The sequence below is a fragment of the Drosophila ficusphila genome, unplaced genomic scaffold (assembly GCF_018152265.1).
Source record: "Drosophila ficusphila isolate 14025-0441.05 unplaced genomic scaffold, ASM1815226v1 contig_198, whole genome shotgun sequence".
Taxonomy (NCBI): Eukaryota; Metazoa; Arthropoda; class Insecta; order Diptera; family Drosophilidae; genus Drosophila; species Drosophila ficusphila.
Window position 1 is genome coordinate 7177754 of NW_025064092.1, and position 20038 is coordinate 7197791.

At 49.7% G+C, this 20038-nt stretch overlaps 7 protein-coding genes across 7 annotated transcripts; 5 read left to right on the forward strand and 2 right to left on the reverse strand.

Moving 5' to 3' along the window:
* The first annotated feature begins 461 nt into the window (after positions 1–461).
* On the forward strand, positions 462–3125 carry LOC108095371 (serine/threonine-protein kinase Nek2). The gene is given in 2 exon segments (XM_017196450.2): positions 462–2102; positions 2105–3125. Coding segments are annotated over 2 exon segments (2193 nt in total). The 5' UTR covers positions 462–664; the 3' UTR covers positions 2860–3125.
* Positions 3126–3254: 129 nt separating this feature from the next.
* On the forward strand, positions 3255–4782 carry LOC108095372 (acetyl-CoA acetyltransferase B, mitochondrial). The gene has a single exon (XM_017196451.2). The coding sequence runs from the start codon at positions 3373–3375 to the stop codon at positions 4606–4608; it is 1236 nt and encodes a 411-aa protein (XP_017051940.1). The 5' UTR covers positions 3255–3372; the 3' UTR covers positions 4609–4782.
* A 140-nt stretch (positions 4783–4922) lies between these two features.
* On the reverse strand, positions 4923–7218 carry LOC108095289. Its single transcript, XM_017196331.1, has 4 exons — positions 6753–7218; positions 6025–6529; positions 5780–5967; positions 4923–5641 (listed from the first exon to the last, which is right to left on the reverse strand). Exons 1-4 carry the CDS (start codon positions 7175–7177, stop codon positions 4966–4968), a joined length of 1794 nt encoding a protein of 597 aa, XP_017051820.1. The 5' UTR covers positions 7178–7218; the 3' UTR covers positions 4923–4965.
* A 518-nt stretch (positions 7219–7736) lies between these two features.
* LOC108095267 lies at positions 7737–10312 on the forward strand. The gene is made up of 3 exons (XM_017196291.1): positions 7737–8125; positions 8182–8704; positions 9282–10312. The coding sequence occupies exons 1-3, from the start codon at positions 7737–7739 to the stop codon at positions 10266–10268; spliced, it is 1899 nt and encodes a 632-aa protein (XP_017051780.1). The 3' UTR covers positions 10269–10312.
* A 92-nt stretch (positions 10313–10404) lies between these two features.
* On the forward strand, positions 10405–13001 carry LOC108095265. Its single transcript, XM_017196290.1, has 2 exons — positions 10405–11497; positions 11967–13001. Exons 1-2 carry the CDS (start codon positions 10679–10681, stop codon positions 12999–13001), a joined length of 1854 nt encoding a protein of 617 aa, XP_017051779.1. The 5' UTR covers positions 10405–10678.
* A 1152-nt stretch (positions 13002–14153) lies between these two features.
* On the forward strand, positions 14154–16109 carry LOC108095292. Its single transcript, XM_017196333.1, has 2 exons — positions 14154–14509; positions 14672–16109. The coding sequence occupies exons 1-2, from the start codon at positions 14154–14156 to the stop codon at positions 16107–16109; spliced, it is 1794 nt and encodes a 597-aa protein (XP_017051822.1).
* Positions 16110–16282: 173 nt separating this feature from the next.
* On the reverse strand, positions 16283–19109 carry LOC108095387. The gene is made up of 2 exons (XM_017196466.2): positions 17913–19109; positions 16283–17430 (listed from the first exon to the last, which is right to left on the reverse strand). The coding sequence occupies exons 1-2, from the start codon at positions 18771–18773 to the stop codon at positions 16405–16407; spliced, it is 1887 nt and encodes a 628-aa protein (XP_017051955.1). The 5' UTR covers positions 18774–19109; the 3' UTR covers positions 16283–16404.
* Positions 19110–20038: the final 929 nt, after the last annotated feature.

Consider the following 20038-nt stretch of genomic DNA (forward strand, 5'->3'; position numbering starts at 1 on the left):
ATCTTCATTCCTGGAAGAGATCCGGCAACGAGAAATGCAGACGTACAGCAATAACAAAAGAGTGCTGAAGGATCTTAGCGGGAAAATAGCTAAATTATGCGTTCGTAACTATGTGTGAAATGGTTTAATGGCATTGAGGAATTAAAATGAAGGTCAGACTTACCTGTTTTTAATAAAAGGAATAAAATAAATCCCGCAATAGTTTTCTTTAAAAAAATGGTTGCTTATACATTTAAGTACAATGGCCGTCTGTAGGTGAGTTTATTAAAAAAATCTTCTTAATTAAAGACTTGCAGATTTAAAGCAAAAACTTACTATGTATTATTAAAAAAGTTTCATGTCCATGTTATTTTTCTTTATAACAAACCTATGCATTTTTAACTTTTCAAACATTTCTGGCTATATCCAGCGGTTAACGACAAGTGCTCAGCACTTGTCCCCTCCGTTTTTCCACTTGTGGTTGTTCTTCCCTGTTTTTGCAGGTAGCCGGTTTCTCTGTGTGTTTGTGTGGGTGTCGAAAATGAGAATTCCAGAAATCCAGAGAGCCCAAAAATCCTGCATCCCAAAAACCAGTCTCAATTGTATTTCGGAGTTGAACGCGCGAGGATCGAGCAAACTAGGCGGCGGAGTAATCGAAAAAAGTGGATAAGATTCTACCAAAAACATGAGCGGAGAGGAATCGGTCGGCATGGACTTTTCGCAGAAAACCTTGCAGGACTACGAAGTTCTAGCCGTGATGGGCAATGGATCCTTTGGAACCTGCTATAAGGTGCGGGACAAGAGCACCGGTGAACTATTCGCCTGGAAGGGAATGAACTACGATGAATTGGACGAGGCGAAGTGTGAGGCTTTGGTCTCTGAAATCAGTGTTTTGCGGCAGCTTCAGCATCCCAATATTGTGCAGTACTATCATCATCTGGTTAATAGAGAAGCCAAATCTGTGTATATAGTAATGGAGTGCTGTGCTGGCGGTGATCTTGCCCAGATTGTAAAGAGAGCAAGATCGCAAAAACAGCGTTTTGAGGAGCCCTACATTTGGCGCGTGCTTTTTCAACTTTGTCGGGCTCTCCAAGTGTGCCACAATAAAATTCCCAATGGAACCATCTTGCACCGCGACATCAAGCCAGCGAATATATTTCTGGATGCTGCGGGCAACGCCAAGCTAGGTGATTTCGGACTGGCCAGGATGTTGCGACGAGATCAGAGCTTTGCCGCTTCGTTTGTGGGCACCCCACACTATATGAGTCCTGAGCTGGTGAGGGGCAGAAAATACGACCGCAAGAGCGATGTCTGGGCCGTCGGTTGCCTGGTCTACGAGATGTGTGCCCTAAGACCACCGTTCCGGGGTCGAGCATTTGATCAATTGTCCGAGAAGATCGCCCAAGGCGAGTTTAGCCGAATTCCAGGGGTCTATAGTGCCGATCTGCAGGAGATCATTGCCTTTATGCTGGCCGTGGATCATGAACAGCGTCCCGGAATCGAGGTCATCATTCGGCATCCCTTGGTGGTGCGTAATATCAGCGAACTGGATGGAAAGTTTCCGAATCTAGTGGAAACTGGTGAAGATTTTTATACCCTGCCATCAGGAGGCCGGCTCTTTGAGGACGAAGACGAGGAGTTGATGCCGGAACTGTCCAGCACCTTGTTCACGGAGCAGTACAGCTTTAATGAGGGTTACGGACAAAGGAGACTCAGTGTAACCGGAGTTTTCACCCCAGATTTGAGGAGTGAACTGTTCTACTCCGCCAAGCGGAAAATCTTTCCCTCCAAGAAGCTCCAGCTATCGGATCCCGCTTTATATGAAAGTATAAGGAGAGAGGAGCGAGCGGAGGAGCGTCAGGTGGAACTGGAGGAGGAGCGGCGGCGCAAGAAGGATGAGGAACAGCAAAAACGGGATAAGGATAATCTTATAAAGGAGGTTACCAGCAGTCCGCGAGCTCTCACCCAAAACATCTTCGATGAGGTGCTTAAAACCCGTCTCCATGCCATTCGTGCCCAGGAATCCCTGTTGCAGCAGAAACTGGAGGAATTGCAGGCCAGGGAACAAGAGCTGCACTTGGCTGAGCAGCGTGTCCAATCGCTGGAGCGACAGTTGCAAGAAAAATCCTGCAGCAGGAGAAGCACACCTGCAGTTGCCGGCAACCAATGGCACCGCCCATTCCGCCTAGGAAACCCGTGAAGCCGCACCATGACGACACCTATTGCACAATTGAACTTAATGAGACATCGCCTACGGTGGCAAAACTTAATTTGGCCACTCTACCGGCTCCCAAATCGCTGAATACTCTGCGAAAGGTTACCTTCCAGTCTCCCCAGAAGTTTGTCACCTATGGAATCGAGAACGTGCCTCCTCCGATGGCTACTTCGGTGTTAAATCCACCTCCCGCTGCTGTCCCCATGCAGATGAGCGTGTCCAGCAATGATTCCGGGGACAGTCAGGCCTCAACCACTCGCAGGAAGTCCATTCTATCGCTTTTTGGACTGAGTCGCGGGAATAAGGCGACCTCCAAATCCCTGCCAGCGGTGAATCAGGTTCCACAGGCTGCTTCGACGAGGGCCCAACGTCCTCCTTTGGCTGTGAAGCCACCAATCACCCAGGACCAGACGGCGGCAGCTCCTCCAGTGGCCAATCTGTGGACCAAGGAGCAGAAGAAACAAGCTTTCGAGCTGCTGGCTGCCATGAATGCGGCGGAGAAGGAGGCGGGTGGAGGCGCAGGACCAGGAGGAGCACGCCGTCAGCATTTGAGGCAATCGGTGAGGGAGCGGAACTCCACGCTTCAGCGGAATCGCATGCGACGATCTTTAGTGGTGGCCAGTGGCCATCAGAAGCTATCAACGCGCGACCAGATGGTCATATAATTGGATTAATCAGAGATTGTGAAGACCACGAGCCATGGAAACCATGGAGACTACGAGCGTTGTGATGTGGAATAAGTTCCGTAATATATATATATATATATTCCTTTTTTTTACACTCTTTTTTTTGTGTTGCAATATTTTGCAAGCGTATTATTAGCAGTAACTTTTTTTTCACGATGCCATTTATTGTGCAATTTGCATTAGTTATAAAAATAAATTAAAGCATACAATTTTTTTGTATGAAATAAATTAACTCTTATGATCAATAACTGAGTTTTAATATTTATTGACTAAATGTTATTACATATCAATGCCGTTAAATTCAATTAACGCATTTTCAGTGTCATCAGCTTATTCTGTTATCCAATACTGTCGCCACGCCAGCTGTTGTCTATCGATTTTCCGATTACCGGTTTGTTACGCAAGCAACAGGTGCAGTGTTTTTCTAATTGGATTCTTGCTATTTCCGAGCGTGTTTGCTTTTGTAGTCAATAAACCTAATAAAATTCCAAGATGTCCGCACGACTGCTGCAGTTCACACGCCGATTGAGCGCCCAGCAGCGCAATTACAGCTCGAAAATTGCCGAAGTTGTTGTGGTTTCGGCTGCCCGCACTCCAATTGGCAGCTTCCAGAGCCAGTTGGCCCCACTGACGGCCACCCAATTGGGAGCCCGGGCCATCGAGGCGGCCATCGAAAAGGCGGGAATTGCAAAGTCCGATGTCCAGGAGGTGATCATGGGCAATGTGGTTTCAGCGGGCTTGGGACAAGCGCCCGCCAGGCAAGCTGCCATTTTCGCAGGACTCCCGACAAACGTTTGCTGCACCACGGTGAACAAGGTTTGCTCCTCGGGCATGAAATCCGTGATGCTGGGAGCCCAATCCCTGATGCTGGGCTTCGCCGATGTGGTCGTTGCCGGCGGCATGGAGTCTATGTCGAATGTGCCCTACTATCTCAAGCGAGGCGCCACTCCCTATGGCGGCGTGAATCTCACGGATGGCATTGTTTTCGACGGACTCTGGGATGTCTACAACAAGTTTCACATGGGCAACTGTGCCGAGAACACGGCCAAGAAGCTGGAGATCACGCGTCAGCAGCAGGACGAGTTTGCCATCAACTCGTACAAGAGGTCCGCGGCAGCGTGGGCCAACAAGGTCTTCCAGGATGAGATTGCCCCGGTGAAGATCCAGCTGAAGAGGAAGCCGGAGGTCGTCATTTCCGAGGATGAGGAGTACAAGCGGGTGAACTTCGACAAGTTCGGACAGCTGGCCACAGTGTTCCAGCGTGAAAACGGCACCGTGACCGCCGGAAATGCCTCCACTTTAAACGACGGCGGTGCCGCTGTGGTTTTGATGACCGCCGAGGCTGCCCAGAAGGCTGGAGTTCAGCCACTGGCCCGGATTGTGGCCTTCCAGGATGCCGAGACCGATCCCATCGACTTTCCCATTGCCCCGGCCTTGGCCATTCCCAAGTTGCTGAAGCGAGCGGGCGTTCGCAAGGAGGATGTGGCCATGTGGGAGGTCAACGAAGCTTTCTCCCTGGTGGTGCTGGCCAATATCAAGAAGCTCGACGTGGATCCGGCCAAGGTGAACGTTCACGGCGGCGCCGTGTCCATTGGCCATCCCATCGGAATGTCCGGAGCCCGTCTGGTGACCCATCTCTCGCACAGCCTCAAGAAGGGAGAGCTCGGATGCGCCTCCATTTGCAACGGCGGCGGTGGTGCCTCCTCCATTCTCATCGAGAAGTTGTAAGGAGACCAACGGGCTTCCACCCTCAACCAGAAATGCATTTACTATGACCCCATGGTCGTAATCGTGGAGAGATTTGTTTTTTTTAAATTGTTAAGTGTACTTGTGCCCAGTCGCATTTACCGAAATCTTGTGATTTGCATAATAAAATTATGAAACAGTGAATAATTAAATATAGAATATGGTTTTTTGTAATTGTTTGGGTTTCCTCTACAGTTAGAATTTAGAATATGCATTTTAACACAACACTGGAAATGATCTAGTCCTAATAAATTGGTTAGCAAAAGCCAAAGTACAACGTTTCGTAACACTTAGAACTCAAGCAAAATATATTTATAGAATATATTAAATACATGTTCCTTAGATCCCAGCGTTTCCTGCTCGTCTGGCTGCCAAGAGTTCGCAGATGAAGACGACCACCGATAGAAGATAGAGTCCTGCTGATAAGACGTACGCCGCATACAGATCCGGCAGCTGGATGCGCTTCTCCCGGTAGAGGAATCGACTGCGGAAATACCGCTCGCTGGCCACCTCACCCGCCCAGTGGTGAACGAGGCCCACCGATCGAATGGACATGACCAGCTGGTCCAGGTGGGCCACCAAATGCGAGTGCTTCTGCAGGTAGATGGCCAGCTGCTGCTCCAGAACTTGCTCTGGAATAATGTGGTACGCGCCCGCCCGATGGCCGCGCTGGGTGAGATGGAGCAGTGCGTCCAGGGAGAGCAGGCCAACGAACCGGGGATGCGAACCGGCTCCCTCGCGCAGCGAGCTCCTGTCCAACTGGAGCAGCACCTCCTCCTCCCGTTCGGAGGACACCACCAGGGTCTTGAGGCCCAGCAGCTCCTGCAGACTGGGCACCTCCCTCAGATCCTGCAAGGTGGCCCGACTCATCACCGCCGCATAGCCACCATCGGCCAAGGCGGGCAGGTCCTCCGGCAGTCGCTGGTGCAGGTGATAGCGCAGGATCAGGAACAGCAGGGCCGAGTACATGGACCTCACGATCAAACCGAAGCACAGCCAGCTGGCGAAGAGCAGCTGCAGCGATGGTCGCTCGGGGGGATCGATGGGCAGGCCGAGGGCGGCGGCATAGACCGCCATTACGAGCGCCACCCGATCCCCGGCGCCGCGTCAGTGGAGCAGCATCAGGCAGGACATGCTCAGGAAGCTGGACAGCAGACACAGCCAAGTGAGAGCCTGAAACGGGAAGGACCAGATCTCCAGGCTGGTCAGGTTGTGGGCGTTGAGCAGGAGGCAGCCCACCAGGCGATTGGAGTAGTGGGGAAATACGGGAGTGAGATTTGCAGAGAACTGGATGCGCTTCCTCACATAACCAATCGCCAGGTGGGCAATGCGTCCCTGAACCTACAAATTGCGTTCACCTTTAGTGTAATTAAATGAATATAGTCTGTATGGACTTACCAACTTGTGGAGCAGCTGTCTTTCCGACCAGGTTGTGTGGTTCCTTTGCTGCTCCTGCACTCCCACGAACTGAATGCTAAAGTTCATCCTGCGCGACAACTCCTGCAGCAGTCGTCCCTCCAGACCCCGGAGCTCCCTCTTTCCGTCGTCCAGTTCGAAGAAGGGCGACACCCGCCTGGCCAAAACCATCAGAGGACATCCGTTGAGATTGTGCAGCTTGGAGGGAAAGTAGTCGCGACTCTGCCAGGCGTCACCGAGGAACTGGTTGACCCGCGTCGGCTGGGAACTGTTGCATCTCCCCGGGGCGTAGGGAAAGTACGTGTGGAGCAGCACCTGCCCGCCGGAACTCTGCGTCATCACGTTGCAGTTGATCAGCTGGTGGCGCCAGCAGTACGCGAACACTCCCTGCATGTCATGCGGAATCAGTGCGTCCCGCTGCTGCAGGAAGATGAAGTAGTACTCGCTGGCATCCGACTGCGCTGTATACGTGTGGATCTCAATGTCCCTGGAAGATGTGTACATATATTTTCCCCTTCATTATTAGTGGTTTGGAGAAAAGTGACCCAAAGCTGCCCTTCCAAACCTTCCCTTCAATATCAAATTGATTTCGAGGTGCATACCTTTATCTAACCAACAGGAAGGTGACCCAAACCTGCGCTTTCTGAACCCCTTACCCTTTCAATTTCCAACTGATTTCGAGGTGCTATATCTCAGTCTAACCCACTTACAGCAGCGCATCCAGCGAGTCCACCAACAGCAGGTTGTGCGTCCTGGGTCCCTCGATGCGGCGATGCAGATGACCGAACTCGACCAGCACCAGCTGGACGATCATGGTGTCCACGCTCTCGTAGAGCAGCTGCATGATGTTGCGGTAGAAGTTCATGGGACTGGGTCGCCGGCAGGAGAGGATCACGATGAAGGCGGGCGCGATCCGCTGGTAGAAGTCCTCGATGAAGACGCGCAGTGCCTGGGCCACGTGGTGATTTATGGCCGCCGCCTGCGTCTGGGCGCCAATGTACTTCATCGACTCGAAGTTCAGCAGGCTGGTCACGTTCATCTTCGTCTGTCCGAAAACCGGGAAGAATACTGCCGTGCGCATTCCAATCCCCGGTTCCGATTCTCCGATGCCAGGCCAGCGCGGCATTGTTTGCATCTCATTAGGTTCGTAAGTCAAACAAAACTATTGTCGGGCACGCACCAAAAAGGACAATTAGCCGGCGACTTCGTTCATCAGCTGGACACTCGTGAATACCTAGTTTTGTGTGCTCAAACCTCATGGTAACTGCTGTCGATAATCGTACAGTTTTAGGGGTATGCAGGTCACCTTGATTTATGAGGTGCCGGATATTGATTCACTGATTGATGTAATCTCGCGTTTAGATATTCTTTCTTTACTCTGCCCACCTCATACACTTTCGTATTCTTACACTGAACTTTATAAAGAGGTTACAATGTTTTAAGTTATTTAAAATAAATCAAAATGGTACTTCTAAAATAAAATCTTTGTAAATGATTTAAAATATAACAAATGAGAAATCTGTAAATAATGTTTAAACCATAATATAATATCTATACCTATAAAACCATAATATAATATCTCCAGTTATGTACTTTTAATTAGTGTTATCTCCCTTCAGATCCGATCCCGAAAAATCGGAGAGTTAGTTAACCCAGTTTTGGTTTCCCCTCAGTCGAGGCTCCAACGTGACGCCATGAACACCAGCTCCCCTTTCGGGGATACCCCCTTGAATTCGAGCTCGAGATTGAGCTACGCACCCGGAGTCCATTGGATCTACAGGAGTTACGTAGAGCACTCGCGGATCGACATGCAGGCGGAGGACGCCAATGCCTACGTGGCCCGAGCCCTCAGGCTGGTCATCGAGAATGTGCTGGCCCAACTGAGCACCACCCTGGTGGTGGGCATCTCCACCCGCCACTTGGGCACCGCCCAGTGGTTCGAGAACATGATGAACAACCTGATGGACTCGTGGCGCATGATGGCCGTGCAGCTCCTGCGGATCCGTCCGGATCTGGTGGCCACTCCGGTGCCCGGAAGGAAAAGGGTCAGCCTCCTGATGGTGGACTCCTACGTGGGATTGCTGTAAGATATTCCACATAAATAAATGCTATCTTTGATTGATAAATTCCCCTTTTCAGTGACACCAACATCACGGAGAGCAATGCGCTCTTCGATGACCCGGACTTCTACTTCATCTTCCTGCAGGCTCGGGACAAGCTCATTCCGAAGGAGCTCCAGCTGATCCTGGACCACTGTCTGGCCAACTTCTGGCTCAACTGCAACGTGATGGTGCAGACTGCCCAGGTCGAAGTGCTGGTCTACTCCTATTATCCTTACACGGAGAAGGGCTGCCAGGAGGCGCTTCCCGTGCTGATCAACCGCTTCGATGGTCGGGATTGGATGCGGAATGCCATGATGTTCCCCGACAAACTGACGCAGATGCACGGATGTCCACTTACCCTGCTCACCTGGCACCAGCCACCCTTTGTGGAGTTAGTCCGCGATCCCCAGACAAATGGCAGCCGACTGGGTGGATTTGAGATCCAACTGTTGTGGCACCTGGCCCGTCGGATGAACTTCACCCTGGAACTGGCCAATATAACCCTGGGATCAACTGCATTCCGCCTGGCAGACGGCGCCAATGAGGGACCCATAGAAAGGGTGAGTTTAAATCACTTGGGGACTTGCTTGAAACCTTTATAGCCCTTTATTTTAATATCATTCAAAAAACCTTCTGAAAAGTTCTAAAATATCTTAACGGATCATTTAAAAAAAAAGTGATATGCGCTGTAAAGATAATGAATTTCTCGAGGTAATCAGGAAGAGTTTTTTTCTTAAATTTATTTTTGTCTATTTTTCGGAGCACTTGAAAGTGAAAAATGCGATTTTAGGTCAAAAAAACGATGTTAATTTATTTTTTAAAAATAGAAAAAAATTAAAAATTAAAAAAAAAAATTATCCTGATTACCTGCGTATTTATGTTAAGAATTCGTGTTAAAAATTTGAAAAGGATCGGTTCAGTAGTTTTTGAGTTCTGATGTTCACCGGCTTTCAAAATAACGTTTTCGGGCAAATCGATTCAAAGTATATTTCTACGTTAGTTTGACTCTAATTGACTCAAAATTTTTACACAATTTTCTCAACATATTGGTCTTAAAAAAAAAAATTTAAAAAAAAATGAAAAAATATTTTTTTAAAACCTTAAAGTATCTTGTAATGAAACGCCTGATTTCTACAGCTCCTGCAGCGCAATACAAACCTGAGCTTGGGTTATTTCCGGAGAACGGCTCTCAGGAGCCAGCTGTTGACCTCTCCGATGTCCTACTATTCCGCCAACTTGGTGGCCGTTCTCCAGCTGGAGCGCTATAGCCTGAGTTCCCTGGCTCTGTTGTCCTTTCCCTTCGAGCTGCCCGTTTGGTTGTTCCTGCTCCTGTCGCTCCTCATCCACCTGGCCATCCACTTGCCGGAGAGGAGGGGGAATCGCCGAGGAGGAGCTGGTGGACTTCAGGTGGTGGCCCTGCTCCTGGGCGCTCCCTTGGCCAACCTGCCAAGGCCGTGGAGACATCGCCTCATCGCCACCCACTGGCTGTGGGCCAGCATCCCACTGAGGATCTGCTACCAATCGCTGCTCTTTCACCTGATCCGCCTCCAGTTGTACAGCACGCCATCCGCCTCGCTGGAGCAGCTGCTGGAGGAGGGTTTCCAGGGCATCTGCTCGACGAACACCCAGAAACTGCTCAACGAGATGCCGCAGGCGGCTCGCAATCCGGATAGCTTTCGCGCCCTCGACACTCCATACGATTGGGACGTCTTGAATGCCCTCCAGCGGAATAGGAATCGCAGGATATTCGCCGTTGCCAATCAGGATATTGCGCAATCCTATATACGATCTTCACTGAATCCCACGGGATTCCATGTGGTCAAACAGCCCGTGAATGTGGAGTTCGCCGGAATGTACATGCCCAAGCACTCGTTTCTCTATCTCAAAATGGACGATGCCATCAGGCGACTGGATGCCGGAGGATTCATCCTCGCCTGGCGACGGGCTGCATTTGCATCCCATCGTCGGGGGGAGCACGCCCAGTCCACCAGCCGGAGTTTTGTGAGCCACGGAAAGCTCTCCGGGATCTACGTGATCATGGCGGGCATGTATCTGCTGGCCAGTCTCGTTTTTGCAGGCGAGGTTTTGTCCCGTCGGAGAAACTGGAATCTCACAATATTCTAAAAAGCGTTGTCAAAGTTGGTTCAGATTTAAATTTAAATGTAGAGATCTCCATTAGAGATATCCATTTAATAGTGAAGATATAAAAAAATGATTAAGCATTACACAAGTTTAGCTACATAATGAACAAAAATTCACAAAAAGTATTCAATGTATTTTTAAGAATATTTTGTATAAATTGAGACATACAATTTTTGTACTTGTAATATTGACCCAATTTTTATGGGTAAAAGAACCCATTTGGAAACTACGCCACACAACCATTAATCGGGAAACTTTTTGGAGCAATTAACCCGGCAAGTTACACAAAACTCCAAAGCGACTTGGAGCTCATCAAGCCGGAAAACCTGGTTGGGAAAACCCGACTGAGATAAACCCATTGGGTTCATTGGGCGACCGAGTGTCCCGGCGGGATGAACATCAGCGCGCTGCTCAACACGTACTACGATCTGTCCGGGGAGCAGGTGAACCACATCAACGAGTTCGTGGCCGGGGCCCTGCTCCACGTGGTGCACCACTACATCCTCAGCGTGACCCCGTCGCTGGTGCTGACCCTCTGCTGCCGGAGCAACCACACGTGCAACTTCTACAACGAGATGATGAGCACCTTGTTCCGCCAGTGGGGATTGGCCCCGCTGCAGATCGTGAACGTGGAACGGGGCGTTCCCTGGCATCCGGTGCCGGGTCGCCGGCACTTCAACGTCATCTTCACGGACTCCTTCGCCGCCTTCGAGGAGATCCGGATGGAGTACTATGCAAGGGAGTACAACTACAACGAGCACTACTTCATCTTCCTGCAGGCGAGGGATCGCCTTCTGCTCGGCGAGATGCGGCTGATCTTCGACTACTGCTGGCGCTACCAGCTCATCCACTGCAGCGTCCAGGTGCAGAAGTCCAACGGGGACGTCCTCTTCTACAGCTACCATCCCTTCGGGGAGCGAGGGTGCTCCGACATGGAGCCGCAGCTGATCAACCGCTACAACGGCAGCATGCTGGTGGAGCCGGAGCTCTTCCCGCCGAAGCTGCGCAACTTCTTCGGCTGCCCGCTGCGGTGCGCCCTCTGGAACGCCCCGCCCTTCGTCCGGCTGCGCCAGGATGCGGCCCAGGACGGCCTCCTCGTGGTCAGCGGCGGCTACGAGGGTCGTCTGCTCATGGCGCTCGCCCAGAAGATGAACTTCTCCATCGCCGTGCGCAAGGTGCACGCCAGTCTGATGGACGAGGCCCTAGAGATGGTGAGTCCCTGTATCGTATATATAGTATATATCGTATAGCTTCCATAGGAAAAATAATTTCTTAATTTTCTGAAATTCGAAAAAGCAATATGCCACTTTAATATAGGGCTAGAATCATAAAAGAAAACACCTTTCCCGTTGAGATAACATGATTTTTGGCAATTTTATGCAGGTTTTTCGGATAAAAAGTGCTACAAATTTACAAAAAAAAAAAAATATGTAAGGGGTACCCCTGAAAAAGTTTGCAAAAGTTAAAATTTTTTTTTGAAATCGCGAAGTCCTGGTAGGGAACTTTTTAGAGTGGCTAGAAAATCGGAAGAAAATACCTTCCCAATTAAAAAAAAAAACATTTTTGGTTGTTTTATGTAGGTTAATAAATTAAATAATAAATTAATCATTTGGTTCTTAAATCAATGGATTTTCGAATCTTGTTCAGAGGTCTTTTTTGCTGAATGTTATTACTTTGCAGTTGCATCGCGGCGAGGCGGAGCTGACCCTGGGCGGGATCCGGCAGACGGTGGGCAGGAGCCTGAGGGCGACCTCGACGCACAACTACCACCAGACACGCGAGGTGTTCGGGGTGCTGGCCTCCAGTTACGAGCTGAGCTCCCTGGACATCCTGCTCTACCCGTACCGCCTGCAGATCTGGATGGGCATCCTCGGCGTGGTGCTCCTGTCCGCCTGCCTCCAGCTGGCGGTGGCCAGGATGCTGAAGGAGCGAACGGGATCGCGGGCGTGGCTCAATTTGGAGCTGATCTTCGTGGGAATGCCGCTGCTGGAGACTCCGAGGTCGCACTCGGCCCGTCTCTACTGCCTGATGCTGATGATGTACACGCTGATCATCCGGACGGTCTACCAGGGATTGCTGTACCACCTCATCCGAACCCACCAGCTGAACCGCTGGCCACAAACGATCGAGTCGCTGGTACAGCGCAACTACACGGTGGTGCTGACGCCACTCGTCCAGGAAACTCTCGACGAGATTCCCAGTGTGCAGCACATGAAGTTCCGCCTGCTGGAGGCGTCCAACTCCGAGCTGGAACCCCTCTACTTCCTGGAGGCGAACCACCAGCTGCGCCACCACGTCACCGCCTCCGCCCTGGACATCTTCATCCACTTCAATCGGCTGAGTGCCGAGGGAATCCATCGGCGGGGCGAACGGGGTGCCCACTACGAGATCGTTCCGGAGGACATCATCAACATGCAGCTGACCATGTACCTGGGCAAGCACTCCTTCCTCATCGACCAGCTGAACGAGGAGATCATGTGGATGCGCTCCGTGGGCCTGCTGGCCGTGTGGGCCAGGTGGGAACTGGTGGAGAGCTACCTGCGCAGCGACCAGACCTTCCAGATCCTCGGCCTCGTCGAGCTGTACGCCATCTTCCTCATGGTGCTGGTGGGGCTGGGTCTCGGAACGGTGGTCTTCGTCCTGGAGCTCGCCTCCCAGCGATTTTGGTTCCTGCAAAGACTCTTCTCGAAGCACTTGGCGAAAATAGCTCCCTAAATAATAAATAAATAAATAAAATATAATATAAATATAAATATAGTAGCTCGATGAAAGTTGTTTTTCTACTAATTATAAGCTACAGAAAATCTTAATTTGAAATATGTAATAGAAGATTTTATTTTATAAGCAATTAATCTTAATAATTTAACATAAGGAACTCCTTTCGAAAGTAATTCCCTAAATTGTTTATTAAGTGTGTGTAAATTATTACCGTGTGCTTTTAAATGAATCTTTATTTGCTTTGCTGTTTTGTTTAGCTTTTGTTTCGAGTGTGGTTGACTTTGTGAAACCGTGCGGTTTCCACGGAGGCCAGGACATTATCCAGCTACTTGTAAACCTCTTACGGGCGACATGGCGTTTGCATGAACCTGACACTGACGGGGTGTTGCCCCCATCCGCCCATCCACCCATCCACCTATCCACCTAGCCACCTATCCTGCTAGCCGAAAAACCACCTCATGACCCACTCGTCGTGACCCACTCCACACACTCACACCCACAGGTGTGTGTGTCTGTGCCGCTGATGGTGTTAATTTATGGTTATGCGCCTCATGCATAATACTGACACCGAAACCTGTCACGCACATGCCTTCGGAACGGTTCATGTGGGTGGTTCAGGGGGTGGTTCAAGGGGTGGTTCGAGTGGGCTTGGGTGCTCCAGGGGGCTAGGGGTGCCTGGCTGGTGGCCCGTACGCAGCAATTAGTTTAAGTGATGAACACAGATTTGTTAATGCATTACCTTTACTTTGGCACGGCACTGGAATTAATTCAAATCGCTCGGGGTTAGCTTTTTGTGAAAATCAAATAACTGATCGCTTGGTGGAACAGTGGGTTGTTTGAAACGAAAATAAACAATGCTAAATTACAGATAAAACATTAATATTGCTCTTTAAAAACCAATCAATATTAACTACTATGTTTTTCATAACTTCTACTAAGTATTACAATAATATTAATTTTGTTATAGTATGCTAACTTCTTTAAAGGTGTTTTACTTTTCGTATCCACTGTATGCAGAGTAGATTTACAAAAAAGATACTACACCGATTGGCACACAAAATCCCTGACCAAAACAAATCCCGCTCTGCTGATGGCGAAAACTCAATCGAATAAATTCGCAAAAAGATTGCAGAATGTTTCACATTCGCCATGAAACTTCGATGTGCTGTTGCAGTATTCCTGGTGCTCCTGAGTGTCCTGCAGGTGCAGGCAGTTCTGTGGCCCGAACAGCATCCTTTGGAGGAGCGGCTTTCCGTCACGATCTCCGGCACTCTTAAGAATATATTAGCGAATGCAATGTCTACATTTAAATTCAGTGTCTTTATTAGCACCGCCTTCGAGAAAATGGACAGGAATCGGGTGAACCTGGTGCATCGGGTCCTGGACCAAAGTCTGCGTCACCCGAAAACTCCAGTGCCCATTATCTTGGCATCCCAATTGCCCCGCAGGCTGAACACCCCGGCGGCCATCCAGTTGCTCTTCGTCCAAAATGCTCAAGAAGCCGTGTAAGTAATAATATTTTAGGGTTATTTGTATAGTTTAACAAATAAATTAATCAATTATATAAATTTAAATAAATGTGTATATAAATATGTGTTATTATGTTATGCTAATATACTATATGTTATTAATTAATAATATTAGTACATGTACTGTTTTAAATTTAGATCCGCAGCCAGCCAACTGGAGCACAATAATCCCTGTATAATCGTGCTCCTCCTTTTCCCACCCAAGGATTCCGAGGCCAGAGTCATTATGTCCAGGATATTCAGGTACTTCATGGAGGAGCGGTACAACATAAACGTCCTGGTCCTGGTGCCCGATTTGGAGGAGGTGAGAGCCTTCAATGTCTGGCCTTACACTCCGAAGAGTTGCATGAACTTGGAGCCCGTGGAGGTCGACATTAAGGAGGCCGGACTGTTCGATATCTTTCCGCGGCGATTGAAGAACCTGCACGGATGTCCGTTAAGCGTCATTGTGTGGGATATTCCGCCCTACATGAAGGTCCACTGGGATAGAGAGGATCCCCTGCGAAGGCTGGAGGGATTGGATGGCAAGCTAATACGGCTGATGGCGGGCAAGATGAACTTCACGATCGAGCTGGTGCCCAATGAGCCGGCGGGCCTGATCGGTGGCGCCAGCTTCCTGAATGGAACCCAAACGGGTGCTTACAAAATGCTCCTGGAGAGGAGGGCCAACCTGACCATCGGATGTGCCGCCTGCACGCCGGAGAGAGCCACTTTCCTGGCGGCGACGGGTCCCTACAGCCAAATGCCGTACGTGCTTGTGATGCGAGCGAGAGGTGGCTACAGTATCTACGAGATAATGCTCTTCCCCTACGCGGAGTCCACCTGGCTGCTCCTCTTCGTTATCCTTTGCATCCACATCCTCCTCAACAGATGCTTTCGAATGCCGTCTCCTGTTTTGGCCGGCTGGCTGCTCTGGACATTCATCGTTCGCGCGAGCTACGAGGCCTCCGTGTTCAACTTCATCCACAACTCGCCGGTGAAGCCATCGCCGCGCACCTTGCAGAGCACTCTGGACAATGGCTACCAGTTCATCACCGATCACGCCACCTACCGGATGACCTTGAAGCTGCCTTCGTTCACGGGTAGGACCACCATATCGCCGGGCCAACCGGTGGACGTGTTCGATGCCCTGTTGAAGTCTCCCTGGGGAACGGCGGCCTTCACCAGCCGCGCCTTCCTCGCCGATCACCTGGTGAAGCATCGGGAGCACCGCAATCGGCTGGTCATCCTGGCGGAGAAGATCCTGGACAACATGCTGTGCATCTACTTCCCGCACGGCTCCTACTTCGCCTGGGAGTTCAACATGCCGCTCTTCAACCTGCGCAGCTTCGGGATATTCCAGCACCACGCGGAGGTTCTGGCCTGGAAGAGCATGCCCACCACCACGGACTCCACCGACAAGTCGGTCCACTCCTCGGACTTGGACAAGGGATTCGCCGAGTCCATGGGCTTCGTCCTGGCCGCCTTCAATTGCCTGATGGCCGCCCTCGGCCTCTCCATCGGCGTCTTCCTCCTCGAGTTGCTCAGTCGGAGGCGCCGCTGGTCGAGATTAGCATATGTCATGGAGAGGCTTTAAGTTATATTCAACAATCATAAAAAGCTAGCTGAACAAAAAGGAAAGTGAAAAAGCGAAGAAACAGTATTACATTATAAAATGCATGAATAGGTATTCAAAAAGTGCTTTTAAATCGATATATATAAAAAAAGAAAAATATTAATTATTCAAAAGAGTCAAACAAATCAAGCAAATCTAGTTTAAAAACACATTTTTATATTCAAGTTAATATTGCTTGCATAATATATTTTTTTCGATAACTCTCGATAAATATGTAACTAACAACAAAGTACAGTTTCGTGCATTGAAGCAAAGCTTAAGCTGTGTATCGATTAACTGCATTCATAGCCCTGCGCAATCGCGGATGCTTGGCGGCCAACAGCTCCAGTATGAAAACCAGGATGGCCACAAAATGAAGAGCGGATACGAGGAAGAAGATGCCGCCCAGTCGCCAGATGGTCAGGGGCTGCGGCTCCATGTTCCGCTTGCTCTTGGCCAGCCGCTCGATGCGATCCAAATACATGCGGCGATACCGATAGACGATGCCCGATGACATCATGGCCATGAGCAGGCGATCGATGCGGTGCTTGAAGTACGAGTGCGGTCGCATGTAGAGGGTCAGCGGGGCGGTCAACAGGGGCACGGAAAGGGTGGTCAGGTGGCGGCTGTTCCTGCCCGATCGGTAGTCGAAGTAGTAGACGGTGGGCTGCAGCAGCGGCACCGCAATGCCCGGGTCGTCCTCCTCCCTCAGCCGGTACAGTGAGGCGTCCAGTGTGTTCACCACTCGCATGTGATCGCTGGGCAGCGAGTCCTTGAACACGACCTGCAGGGCGGGCAGCATGTGGAACACATAGCCCTTGTCCATCACCTCGGCGAGCGTCTTCAGTGGCGATCGCACCTCCACGTCCTGCAGGAGCAGATACAGTTGACCCGTGTAGGCGGCCCGCAGGGTCAGGGTTTGCAGGAGCCACAGCAGCAGGAGGTATCGCGCGAAGTTCCGCCGCGGATTGTGCATCGCCTGGTTGCCCAGCAGGGTGTTCCACAGCCCCAAGCAGGGATAGCTGTTGTGCCCGCCCAGCACCAGGATCCTCAGCAGCGGAGCAGCGCAGATTCGCAGCAGGGCCACCAGCAGCATTCCGAGCACCAGGCTCGCCAGGATGCAGGACCAAATGATGTGGCGGAAGGGACGCGTCAGTCGCTCCAGCGGCGTCATCGATCCTCCGCCGGGAACCACGAGCACGATCGGGAAGCTCGTGTAGGAGACGCTGGGCAGCATCAGATCCGAGCGGGCCTTGTTGTACATGTAGCACACGAAGGTCACGTTCGCCTCGCCGTCGACCATCTGCAAACGGATTACCAGGCGTATACTTGATTTGCAGATTTTTTAGAGGTAATAAGTGCTTAATGTGGCGTGATAAATAGTATGTAATACGTATGTAATACTAATACTTCTATCGCAAGTTATATGGTTCTGTGTAAAGTAAAGACTATCTGAAAAGGGATTACCAGGCGTATACTTGATATGTGGGTATATGATGTGTTAGAGGATTCGTGTTTAATGTGGCGTGATAAGTAGCATGTATTAATGATAATACTTATGTAACACCAATCCATTTATCGTTCTATGTAAAGTTCAGACCATCTGAAATGGGATTACCAGGCGTATACTTGATTTGGAGATGTGTTAGAGGATTCATTGTGCATACGACCTGTTGTCTTGTAGGAAATAAGTATTTAATATGGATCTATGTAGAGATCAGACAATATCTATACTCAGTTCTTGTTAATATTAAGTTTGATTTATTTTTCACACGTTATTCTTACCATTTTGAGAATGCCCGTGTAGTTGCCATCTGGCAGAACCTCCCCGCGATCCTTGTCCTTCCGCTCCACCATTCGCATGGTGAAGTTCATCCGCTCGGCCAGAGCTCGGAAGATCATGCCCTCGATGCCGTGCAATGTCCTGCCCCCCGGAACCGTCGGGTCATCCTCTATGATGACGTACGGCCGGTGCTCGAAGGTGATCGCCACCAGTTCGCAGCCGTGCAGGTTGCCCAGTTTGCTGGGGAAGAGCGGCTTGCCGAGGCCGAATCCCTGGGAGGGGATGTCCTGAAAGGACGTGTAGTAGACGGGCAGCGCGGAGAGGCAGCGATGTGGTCCGTAGGGAAAGTAGGTGAACAGCTGCACAATCCCCATCCGCGGGAGCAACAGGGTCACGTTCACCACGTACATGTGAAGTAGCCTTCGGAACATGATCGTGACGGCCTCCATGGGCTCCTCCTCCACGCCGGTGTAAACGACCAGGAAGAAACCGTTCCTCTTGTACGGACTGCCCAGTTGGGTGAGGTACATCTCCAGGCGGAAGTACGAGCGCAGGCTGTCCAGAAACCAAATGGCGAACGGCCTTCCACTCAATCCACTCGGCGGCGGAAGCTCCTTCTCCTTCTCCTTCTCCTTTTCGCTTGACTCAACGCGATCATCTTCGAGCAGGAACTGGATCCTCCCCTTTCCGGAGCAAGTCCCCAATGCGGCGTCTATCAGATCGTTGTGGAATCCCCTGCTCCGCCAACTGGTGGCGAACTGCACCACCGCCAGCGGAGTGCTCGTTCCCTGGCCATAATAGTGGTCGATGGCCCAGACGAGTGCGTAGACCAGGCTCACATTGTGCACCGAACTGGGCAGCATGGTCGTCCACCTTCGGCTCCTGGCCAACTGAGCTCCTGGCCCTGGGCAACCGCCATTTTATGATGGCTCGCCACACTGAAAACAAAGAAATGGTAGAGAAAGCCAAGCGAAATAACTTTGTATCTTAATTTGACTTTATAATTTTATGCAATTGCTAAGTGGCATACTTATTAATTTTTTTAAAAATATTTTCGAATTAAAAACTTTTTTTTAAATTCCGAAAAATTCATTTACAGATTACAGAAGGAGTAATTGTTATTTGTGTACTGTCTCATTACTATAATCTAAACAGGAATCACTTAACTGGCAGGTCAAATGGCGTGCTGAAAGCTCTATCAGCTGAACATCATCTGAAAATGCAAATGCACAATAAATTAGCATTAAATATATAATTTATTTTTGCTTTTACATTTGTTGTAAATACAAAGTAAGCTAAGTAACACAGGTCAATTAAAAAGTATTCGCAAAAATAGGTTACGAATATTATTTGATTACATCGGCATTTAAACGATCAAAAAAAGAAAACATATTTTTTAACACCTTTGCATTACATTTTCTGACGACTCGGAAATATTTCCCGAATGTTCTAGAGAAATAAATAAAAACAAAACAAAAATATTACTCGACCGGTAAAAATATACTTTAGTTACAACTTTTTATCTTGATACGAAGTTATTGGATTTTTGCTGAATGAATATTTTCCTGGTCTGCCCAGATGCGTGATTAAATGTTGATTTCTTTGGGCCGTGAGTAATTGAATGATGATCTGGGAGGCTGTTTAAATCGAATCTGAGGCAACCAAAGGTCGCTGTACCGAAAGCTGAAGAAATGCACCGGCTTTTCTTTTCTTTTTCGCAGCGAAATGCTGACCTCAGCAAAACCACCCGCTGCGGTTCCAGAAACCTTTCACTTCTTTCTTTCTTTCTTTCTTTTTGTTTTCTGTTTTCTGTTTTCATGTTGGGACAAGGTGCACCACCGCTGACCTCAGCAAACCGCCAGTTGGTTGGTTGGTGGTGTTGGTGGTGCCGGCGGCAATTTCTGTGGCTGTGGTTCTGGTGACACACAAACGATAAGACGATCGCAAGAATTCCATGGATCGACGCTTGAAGGGCAGCCCCACCACCACCACCACGGCCCTCAACAAAGTCAGGAGCGGATTTTCATCGGAGGGATCTCATTTAGTTTAATTAAAGTTAATAGAACAAAAGGCAGATGGAAAAATCATTGGGCCAAAAGCTATCTTTAGATGTATTACAATTCAACAA